This window comes from Notolabrus celidotus, chromosome 9 (genome assembly GCF_009762535.1).
Source record: "Notolabrus celidotus isolate fNotCel1 chromosome 9, fNotCel1.pri, whole genome shotgun sequence".
NCBI lineage: Eukaryota > Metazoa > Chordata > Actinopteri > Labriformes > Labridae > Notolabrus > Notolabrus celidotus.
In genome coordinates, this window is record NC_048280.1 from 7,171,915 (window position 1) to 7,183,478 (window position 11,564).

The 11,564-nt window shown below is 41.5% G+C and overlaps 1 protein-coding gene across 1 annotated transcript; it reads right to left on the minus strand.

Moving 5' to 3' along the window:
- Nucleotides 1-5,237: 5,237 nt before the first annotated feature.
- spring1 (SREBF pathway regulator in golgi 1) lies at nucleotides 5,238-11,564 on the minus strand. The gene is made up of 5 exons (XM_034692036.1): nucleotides 10,901-11,564; nucleotides 6,944-7,100; nucleotides 6,699-6,850; nucleotides 6,328-6,441; nucleotides 5,238-5,789 (listed from the first exon to the last, which is right to left on the minus strand). Exons 1-5 carry the CDS (start codon nucleotides 10,994-10,996, stop codon nucleotides 5,706-5,708), a joined length of 603 nt encoding a protein of 200 aa, XP_034547927.1. The 5' UTR covers nucleotides 10,997-11,564; the 3' UTR covers nucleotides 5,238-5,705.

Here is an 11,564-nt window from a genome sequence, read left to right on the forward strand (position 1 = left end):
CATAAAAAACCTTGAAATTAATTATTGGGTTTGTGTTTTAACTAAAATTATTTGCATATTGTCAAAAAGTTAAATTGTAGTCTGAAAAATATAAAATAAGGACAGAAAGACCATTTTGTGCCTCTTAATTAAACTTATAGACTAATGTTAAAATAGCTGACAGTTTTAGATGAATGCTCTTTGATAATATTAAATAAAATGAGCTTTAATTCAAGCTTTGGTTTTATTTTAGGAGTCTATACATCAAACCTTTATCTGTGAATGCTTTGATTGCATACGTTTTGTCTCTGTGGTGCTGTAAAGTGACTTTTACTGGGAAGAGTCTCTGTGTTAATAGCCTGCAGACTCCACTTGATGCTGAGTCCAACAGAGTTTAGGACAAATACGTGGGATACATTGAGTTTACAGGTTTTGTGTTTAACTCCCTGTTGCTCCACTTTTCCAGGTCAAAGCAAATGGGGACCTTGGCCCCTGGTCTCCAGGCTTCCCTGAGCTCAAGGTCAACATGACATCTTCTCTCAACGGCTCAAAGGCTCAGTGCAGCCTCCTCTTCATGGCTCAAGGGCTGGAGCAAGTCCTGCAGGACCAGAGGAGCAACCTGAATCCTAGAGATGTCCCGCTTCACCGGAAGCTCCAAGAAACCATCTTCAGGGTCAACACCCTTGCAGTGTGTGTGAAGATCACCATCGGAGGGGAGTGCTCCCCGAAACCATCCACACCCAACATGCCAAATCACGTATTTGAGAGGAAGCAGTGGAGCCACACTCTGCTGAAGTCAGCTAGGAACTATCTGCACTGGCTGGGGCACAAGATTGAGATCCAACTACCATCGACAAATAAGATAAAACGTAGGGTTTCAAAGGAAACAGCAAAGAGGATGGCAAAGATAAAGCATAGAGTTACTGAGTCAACTAGTCAGAGTTACTTTGATGGGAGCGGATACCTGCTGTAAGCTTTGAATTACAGATTTTGTGACAGTTTGTGGCAGCTTTTTTGTTAACAGAACACAATTTCTAAGATTTTTAAATGCTTATTTGTGATGTTAGCAAGCCTCATTTTTTATAATGTTGGAATAAATGGATTGAACGCAACTTTGACTGTTCTTTATTTTTATCTGACATATGAAAAAGTATAGCAGCAATTTTTATTTCATAAAATCTTTTACAACTTGTCGCTCAGAGTTTGGTAAAAAAAAAAGAACAAATGGAGCGCCTGCAAGCTAGTTCAGGCAGACAACTCCAGCTGCAATGCCGTACACGTCACATGTCCCGCTCTCATAACCATCATCCAATCCTGCCCTCTGCTTCTCAAATTGGCGGTCTATTTAAACTGGGAAAATCTCCCATCTCTCCCCCTGCCTGTCAATGCCTCTTCTGCTGCATGCCTATTGCTGAAATTTTCTTCATCCCCACCGCCTCCCCAGCATCCACCTGCAGGCTCCGGGGGGGTGTTTAGTATGTTTTGCTCATCACTCCTCAATGTCTGCATGTAAACTTATCTGCAGGGAGTGATGAGGCCGGAGCCTGGGCGCCAAACATGAATATGTATTTGCTGCTACAATAAACAATTTAAACGTGAGTTGTCTGACTGAACTACCCTCTTTTGTATGATTGGTTATAAACTCTTCATCTCAATGTGTCCCAGCCACTTAGCTAACATTGGCTCAGCTTAAGTTAGCATTAAGCATGGAAACAGTAACCTCTGACTCTGTTCAAATCAGTGAATTATTCTCAGCTTTATAAAATATCCTCCCAGCCCACTAAAACTTCCTCACTTACATGTCTCATGTATTAAGTAAAGAAACAGGATTTAAGAATGACAGTTAGCTTTAGAGTTAGAGTTAGCATACTAACCCACAAGATAGCAGTACATACAGTTTGAGTATTTAAGTGATTGTAGGTTGATGCTGTGTAGGTCAAATAAATTCACCGCCTCCATTTGAACAGATGGGACATGGGTCAAACTATCAAATCAAATGCACATCAAATAAATGTTGCTTTTATACAGTTTCTGTCGTTTAATGATGCCTTTTTTGTGACATCATTATATGCTTTTGCACTCCTCTGTCCGTCTTTATTTTCCAACACCTATGCATCTAAAAAAGTATTAAAATCATAAATTGTAATGAGTGTAATGTAAAGGGAAGGTTGCAACCCTTTTTATAGATATGTGTCACAATCCACCCCGCGCCTGTCAGTCATTCTTAGCTAGCTGTTTTAGCATAGTGGATTCAAATTAGCCAGGAGAAAATGCATCACAAAAACTTGAATGTTGCTCGGCTCTGTGAGATGCTCATCTCATGCCTTAAAGTGGGGAGTTGTCATATTTTCATAGCATCAAGTGTGGCTGAATCTGATTGAGAGTAAACTGTAGGTTTTTAGAGTTTTATTTTACTTCATGAGGTTAAATTACACCAAACAATGCCCCCTTGTTGATAATCAACAAGTCACTTGGCTTCAAATAGTCTTGTTTAAAGAGGTGGACAGTCTGAAGGTCAATATTGTGCAGTTACATTTGGAGAAATTGTATATATATATACACATTGATATGGAGCTTAGATTTGAGTCACTCGGGGAATCCACAGGATGCGTGTGCGCCGCGTTACGGCTGCGACACGGCTCTGCTCCGTCCCGGGGCTTTCGCCCTGGTCCATAGGATGCGTGTTTGGAGCAGCGCGCACTCCGGAGCAGGAAACTCAAGATCCCTCGAGAACTCCAAAACGCGCGAGAACAACACAGTATAAACTTTTCCTCGTCCATGGTGTCGGATATCTTTTGAGACTGACGTCTGGCCCGATGCCACAGGTTATGACGTAATGTTGAAGAAGTGGTGAAATTTACGATCTTGTGTTTGCACATGGTGTTTATTTTGAAAGTGAGCGGATGTTGCATACGATCCTCGTGCCTGACTTCCGGGATAGTTCGATCATTTCTGTGTCGATTGACGCGTGCTGGGCGCGGGGAGCGGCGAAAATAGACTCCCCGCGTATCTCTGGCAGAGCGGCGCGGCGGAACGCTCCAGAGACGGAGCTGAGACGCGCCGCAGCGCGCCCTGTGGACTCTAGAGCATTGACTTGAATGGGAACCTATTTGCCGCGACGTGCGCGGCGCAGCCGTAACGTAACGCGACGCATCCTGTGGATCTTGGGCTTCAGTTCACCAGGATAGTTTTAAGCATATATTTTTGTTTAATATAAAATAAGCCAATATTAAAGCAGCAATGTTATATTCTGTAGGGTGTGCTGTGGTGATGGGGCCCACTAAGACATTTTTTCAGGGGGCCCAGAATTCCTGGCAACGCCCCTGTCTATACATCCAAACTATTTTAAGCAGTCTACACATCAAACTCACATCAAATTCCAGGAAGACCGTGAGTTTATTTCCCAAATCATCAAACTACTCCTCTAAAGACTTTCAAAAATTGCCATGTCCAAATAATTTTGCTACTTCCCAGCAGCTGACATTGTTCCCGTGTGACAGTAATTAATCAACTCGCCAAAGAGGCAATGAAAAGGAGCTCTAATACATTTCTTAATTACGACAGTTTGTTTGCTCAGCCTTCACAATGATTAATTGTTTCACTGTGGTCATGCATCCCTTGTGAGTGAGCGAGCGAGCGAGCTGCAACGCCAGAGGAAGAAAGAGAAGCTGATAAAATCACCTTCAGAGAGAGAGAGAGAGAGAGAGAGAGAGAGAGAGAGAGAGAGAGAGAGAGAGAGAGAGAGAGAGAGAGAGAGAGAGAGAGTTTGGACTCCAACCACTGGACCTCAGAGTGAATGTGTGGACAGATGGACAGTGCACAGAGAGCCAGATAAGTCTGTCAAAGCACCCGTCACAGAAATACAGGAGAACAACACTGTGAGAAAGATTAATGTGGGACTCGCCCTGCTCAAATGAAGTGATTGATATTTAATGGAAGTTCCACTGTCTGCTGGGTCTGAATGAGACATTGAGCAGATAATGTTGAAAATATGCAAAGTTTCTGATTTTTTACTCACAGTGGAGGTCATGGGTGTTTTCCTTTTTAACAAAACACAGCTGGCACTTTGCTAATTAAAAAAAAAATCATCATTAATTACAAGTTTATTTGGCACTGTTTGATCATACAGTATCATTTTAATATTTTTAAAGTTATGTCTTGGGGGATTTTTGCCTTTATTGGATAGGAAAGCTGGAGAGAGACAGGAAATGTGGGGAGCAGAGAGCGAGGGAAGACATGCAGCAAATGGTAGAGGCTGGGAGTCGAACATGGGATCACCATGACAAGACTACAGCCTCTTTACATGGGGCGCACCCAGACCGCTAGGCCACCAGCAATCTGTTTCTTTAACCTTTATATTAAGTGCTTTTTTGGGCCTTTGGGAGCTACGTACCACTCTTGGCATGCTAATAAATTAGACACAGATTTTTTTATTTTTTTTTAAGTTATATTTTTTGGCCTTTTTGCCTTTATTGACACGACAGCTGAAGAGAGACAGGAAATGTGGGGGGTAGAGAGTGGGGAAAGACATGAAGGAAATGGTCGACCGTCCGGGAATCGAACCAGCGACCCCTGCAACGAGGACTGTAGCCTCTGTATGTGTGGCGCTTAGACCACTAGGTCACCAGCGTCCCAGACACATATTTAAATGTTGTAATATTCTTACCACCTGTAACACAACTGTAGGGGCCATAATATTGATTTTCTTGTCTTATTTGTTAATCATGATTATTTCATTTTCTGGTTGACTTCATTCCTGGTATTGGGTTCATGGGCGTGGTTTACCTTTTATCTACCTGTTCACTTGGGTGGCGGGAGGAATAGAGAGAGAATGGGTCTGAATATTTATTGTTGACTGCCATCATCATTATCATAATTTATTTAGATATTTTTTGGTATTGAATTATTTTGAGTCTTTTGTTAATAAACATAAAAACCTTTCATGGACTTTGATCCCCCTTAGTCTCAGCGGCACTTTTCAATCTTAGCCGCTTCAACAACAAACTCTGATGTATATAAATATTGAAAGTATGAGGCGTTGGTTTGGCTTGGCAGTTAGATCGCCTGGGACATGTGTGGAGGTTGTAATCCTGGAGGTAGGCAGCCAAGGTTTGATTCCAGCCCGTGTCATTCCTCACTCTCTCCCTACCTTCTTCTTCTATCTGCTTTCCTATCCTCTGAATGAAGACATTATAAAATCCCTCCAAACAATCTAAGGTACATCACTTTTCATCAACACATAAAGCAAAACCAAATCCTCATCATTTCACAGTCACATTTATTAAATAGCAGTTTCACATGCATGCACTGATACACTGAAATAATGACACATTCTTGGCTGTTTTTTTTTTTAAAATATCCAAAAAACATCAAACAGCTCTTTCCTTCCTTTGAATGAAGCCTATTTAATGACCCAGACTGGTGTGAAGTGGATTCTTGGAGATGAGCTGCCAGCTATGTAGACCTGATGATCATCACGGATGAATGAATGAAGCTTCTATATGCACTTATGAAGTGTAAAATAATCAAATCATGTACAACATTAGTCCAGTTTGAGGTTGATCTTGGATGTCTGGATCTCTTCACCACCAGAATGCACAAGTGTCCAAGTGAACAGCTTGTTTCAGGGTCTTTTCTTCTTTAAGCACCATTGAGTGTCCAAACAGGGACGCTTTATTGACCCACTGCTCCTCCTGTGCCTCCTGAACCAGACTGCAGACGGAGGCTCATATAGGGAGCAGCTCTGGAGGACTCTCTCCGTAGCAGTACTTCGCTTGAGGGTTTCGGTATGTGTTTTCATGTTGAACACTCTGCGTGAAAGGGAGAATCAAAGAAGTCAATATACTAAAAAGTTTTAACTTTCTGTGTTATGATGCAGAAGCTGCACTTTTTGCTGCTTGATTAACCTAGTTATAACATATGATTCATTCAAATAACAGCCAAACAGTTCAGTTTCAGTAACATTGAGGGCAAAGGTCAACACGGTGCAGAGTGAACGCAGCATGTATTTCACCTCTTAAGCAACCACTTTCTCATAGTCACACAGAGAAAGACAGTTATTCAGTCATCTCACCATTGTTGATGAATAATGTGTTTGCATTGAAGAAATCAGACCTTATCATCTATCTGACTTCTGCTGCTGAGTCAAGTATGAACTTAGAAGATAAAGAAATAAGCAGGATGTGCGGTTGCTATACGTGGGAAAACCATTTTAATAAACAGCGCCAAGTTTCAAGATGAGATCAATAATGAAACAGATAGCCTAATGTTTGTTTCGAAAGCTAGGATTGCAGTCAGTCAGAGGTGACTGTTGCATTTTTTTTAATCTCTCTCCCTTTCATAACATACTTGTGAGGAAGTTCGACACTTGGCGAGGCACAGCTCGAAATGATCCTCCACGGCGGTGAAGAGATTCCGGAAGCCGTCAGCTGCACGATTCAGGAAGCGCTCGAGAAGAAGTTGCTGAAGAAGAGTGCAAAGATAAGATGCTGAGTAAGTTTAAAACACAAAAGTGCAGATTTATATCTCTTCATCTCCTTCGTCCTCAAGGGTCACTACTGTGTTAGAATGCAGAATCAAAATCTGAGACATGATGTATATGAATTCTTAAAATCTGCACATAAAGCCGCCCTGCAGGATGCTGCACGTAGACAGCTGAAGTTTTTTTCAGGTTAAAAGTAATAATCTCAGCCCTGAACATCCGTGATGTGGCGGATTACCTTATCAGGCTGGAGACAGCACGACACGCAGTACTCGTAGATGCTGCAGCAGCCGTTAGCCAGGCAGCTTTTACAGATGTACTGCCTGCTGCTGGGAGCGTTGACGTTACAGCAGCCGTTAATCAGCAAGTCTGTCCTGTCACAGACGTAACCTGCAAACATGAACACAGTTAAGAGTCAACAGAGCCAAAGAGATGTCATGTCATTGTGATCGTTTGGTTTCGAGTAACTGCTTCAGCACTGACCTAGCTCGTCTGTGAGCAGCGCCTTGCCCTGGATGGAGTTTCTGCACTGAGTGATCTGTCGGCTGCTGTTGCCCAGGTTGAAACGGACTTTCCAGGGGATGCGGTGGTCTGGGTCTCTAGCCTCTAAGAGTGTGCGGTCCCGTATGGTCCTCTCCTCCTACAAAATTCAAAAACATTAAAGGTGACATATCATGCAAAATCGACTTTTTAATGGTTCTCTGAAAAAAATCCATTCTGCCCCTGTTTTGATTTCTCCACCTTTCTGTAAATGTGTGTGAAACCAGCCGTTTCAGACTTCAGTGCTTTTGTTACGTCACAACAATATCCGGTCTGTCACGGAGTCAGAGCTCGGAGCTTGTTCAGCCCATAGACTGTATAAAATACAACTCAACCCTTCCTCTGTTTTTCATTCCCTGCACAAATGTGTGGTAACAAGGAGCTTAGGAGGGAGGCATGCTAGTTGGAGGCTGTCTTTTACTCCCCACGTCTGCAGATTTGAAGATCTAGTGGATGATTTGTATTTGTCATCGAAAAGTGCTAGCGCTAGTTAGCATAGCCACATAGCTACATGTAGTAGCTGTAGCTGTGTACCAAGACACACGTCGACATACTGAAAAATAAAACAACAAGAAACACAGAATCTGTGACCAATCGTTCAGAAAGGTCCTGCTGCCTTTCTGGTAGAGGTCGGTTTTACTCCCCACGTCTGCAGATTTGAAGATCTAGTGGATGATTTTTATTTGTCATCGAAAAGTGCTAGCGCTAGTTAGCATAGCCACATAACTACATGTTCGTAGCTGTGTACCAAGACACACGTCTACATACTGTTAAATAAAACAACAAGAAACACTAAATCTGTGACCAATCGTTCAGAAAGGTCCTGCTACAGGCGCCACTCTGTCAGGATCAGATTCTGGATCAGATTCAGAGGGTTGAAGTAACGTGATCTCTGAGCAGCCGTGTATATTCAGCCAACAAGTAAACATTAGATCAACGTGCTGGAGAGCCGAGGGCACATCCACTTCCTGAGGGGGCGTGGTCAGAGAGAAAACAGACTGTTCTGAGCAGGGCTGAAGAAGAGGGCTTTTCAGGCATGCCAAAATCTGATTTCAAAGTGTTTTTTTGAGCATAAACTTTAAAGACATGTTTTGGGGACCTCTTAGACCAATATATATTGATGAAAAAAGCGTGATATGTCACCTTTAAGAAGTTGTGCAGTCAATACAATGAAGTCAAACCTAAATCAAGAAGAAATAGTCGATTACGACATAAAATAAAATAAAATGTTGCCCATTCAAATACTGATAGACATAAACACCAGATTATTACATCAATATCCAACTTATTAGACAACTGATAAATCAGTGTGTGTAACTCTGAGGTGAAAAAAATATATATTTCAGCATTAAAATGTTAATTGTATCAGGTTCCCTTGACGTTTTGATGATTTATGCAACTTTTTTTTTTATATAAATAATGAATGTAGTATCCGTCATCAAGCCAATCATCAGTGGGAACCATATTGGAAATCCTGAACACAACCAAACTTCAGTTGAACCCTGATTAATATGTCGAAGTGTTCCCATCACATCTTCTCAGAGACAGTCAGTTTATCTGCTCCAACAATGACTAACCTCATCGTGACATTTAACGCCAACAGCATTTGAGTCTCTCAATTACCACTCCTAAATGGGAGTTTATCTTTCCACCAGAAGTTTCACATGTATCTTGCCTCAGATCATTAAGGCAAAGACTGTAGGCTAATGATAAGCAGCAAGAGTCCTGACACATAAAGACAACTTGAACGCATCACACCAGTCCTCAAAACACTTCATTCAATTCAATGCAAAACCACTTTCACATCCTATTATTAGTCTACAGCTCTCAATGATTCAGCTCCTGGCCTCTTAAGTCATCGGGTGGCGGTCTTATAGCTGCACCTAGAATAGGATCTAGATCAGATGAGGGGGCTTTAAGTTCCTGTAGTCCCTCTCATCACAACTTTGCCTCTACTTTTAAAAAGAAACTCAACACTCACTTGTTCCCTCAAGACTATGACAAGTTACTGCGTGTATCATCTCCCTCTCTCCCACTTTCCAACCCCAAATCGGTCTCAGCAGATGTGTGTCTAACATGAGTCTGGTCCTGCTGGAGGTTTCTGCCTGTTAAAGGAAGTTTGTCCTTGCCACTGTAACTTGCTAAATACTGCAAAGTGCTCTGCTCATGGTGGATTAAGATGAGATCAGACTGAGCCTTATCCTGTCTTGATGTTGGGTCTTTGTTAATAATAGAACATAGAGTACGGTCTAGACCTGCTCTGTTTGTAAAGTGTCTTGAGATAACATTTGTTTTGATTTGGCGGTATACAAATAAAAATTGATTGATTGATTAACATATGAAGTAGGAAAGAAGAGAAGGTAGTTAGGTCTCTTTTCAGTAACATATTAAACTTCCGGTATTATGTGGAGAATCAATATGTTTCCATCAGGGCCGTTTGTAAAACAGAGTATTCAAAGAAAGGGTGTTTGTATTTTGCAGGACACTTTTCTGACGCAGTGTGACGGCTGTGACTTTTTAACCTTTTCCACTATTGACTCATGTTTTGATTGTTTTTTGATGTGTGGAGTTAACCTTTGTCCTTGACTATAATGTATCAATCATAATTACGCAGAGCCAAAGAGGAAGTGTTTCAGATAATGTGAGCAATACAATGTTACAACAATGTTACAATGTCATTTAGCAGACGCTTTTATCCAAAGCGACGTACATACAAGAACAAGAACAACACAAGCAAAGATCTAGACAAGAGGAAACAAGATCAGTAAGAGTAACAAAGTGCTTCAAGTCAATTTGGGTGCAGGTACTGCCAAGCAGTGTAAAGGCAATGCACAAAAATAAGTAAGGAATTTTTATTTATTTATTTATTTTTTTTCGAAATAAGGAACATCTACAATGAAGCAACCAACCAATAGAAATTACAACATATTTATTTTAACTTTGTATTATTAAAATACAGACACTACTAAAGAATTATTTTTGTCATTGAACAACTGCAACATTTGATCGATGAGTTGGTTGAAAGAAAATCGTGATTGGTGAATTCTTCAAGGTAATTTTGTATGATGCCAAACTTTAATGCTTTAATGACTGCAACATGAGTCTGGTCTTGCTGGAGGTTTCTGCATGTTAAAGGAAGTTTGTCCTTGCCGCTGTAACTTGCTAAATACTGCGAGGTGCATCGCTCATTGTGGATTGAGATGAGATCAGACCGAGTCCTGTCTGTAAGATGGGACTGGATCTTATCCTGTCTTGATGTTGGGTCTTTGTTGATAATATAACATAGAGTACGGTCTAGTCCTGCTTTTGTAAAGCGTCTTCATACAACGTTGCTATACAGTCATGGATGAAAGTATTGTCACCCCAGCATCACATGCTTTACCCACAGTTTTAAAAGGGTGCCAATCATTTTGTCAGGCTCATTTTGTTTAGTTTTGTGCAAAATTATGTCAATTTTGGCTTTTTGCTTCTGTTTTTTTGTGTTATTCCAATGCACATAAATGCAATAAACATGTGTATACCAAAAAACATTTGTAATTGCAACAATTTCTGGGAGAAATTGTGTATTTTCTGGAAAAATTCCTGGGTTGCCACTGCCAATACTTTTCGTCCATGACTGTATGATCCATGTGGTGTTTCAGCTAGCTGCATGCTTTGCTCATCTGACTCCTGTATCCTATTCATGACTGTGTAGGGAAGCTGTAACTTGCATGTTGAGCTCACCTGCTGATGTAAAGGTCTACCTTGACATGTCAGGATAGTTTGTGCACAGGCCTTGAACCTACATGCTCTTGAGGATATTTCAAAGATGCTTTCAAAATATAAGCTGCACTCAATATAAAATCACACACACACACCTGACCTCCCATGAATACCTTCTTGTGGAGTGAGTTTCTGTACCTGTTTGAGTGTACTGGTGAGAAAGTAGATGAGAGACAGTCCGAAGACTACTCCCAGCACCCAGCGCTTTCTCAGTAACCTCCGCAGCACCATCATAGCATGACTCTCTGTGGGAGGATCCGCTGACAGTGACAGTCCAAAACATCAACCCTGCACGGCTGATCAAGCTCTCCGACTGACGTGGTTAGCAGGATGAGGATCAACGATGTGATTGCCTTCTATTCCCATGCAACACTTAAAAGAATCTGGCTTCTTCTGCTGAGGTTAGCTACCTTTATGTGCTGACTTATTATTCCCAGTGTCCAGCTAACCCATGCTGCAGGTTGAATATGCTCATCAGACACAGGCTGTACGAAAATAAGCAGCAGCCGGGTTATGTTGAACACATTAAACTAGTGTGCTTTGTTAGCCTGCTAGCTAGCTGACGTTAGCCTTAGCTTTCACTCTTAATCAAACTAGATACTGATAAATAACATGCACGTGCTAGTCTGTTGCAATGTTAGCACGCGATACAGTGACGTAGCTTCGTTTCCTATGAAGAGGTCGCTTCTGTAATGCCTAAAAGTGCGTTGACGAACAAAGGGTATCAGCTATCCTGCGAAATCTGACATCCAGCGTAAGCAAAACAAACCCTCCAATGCGGAAGTGGTGCTGCTAGAAGGAG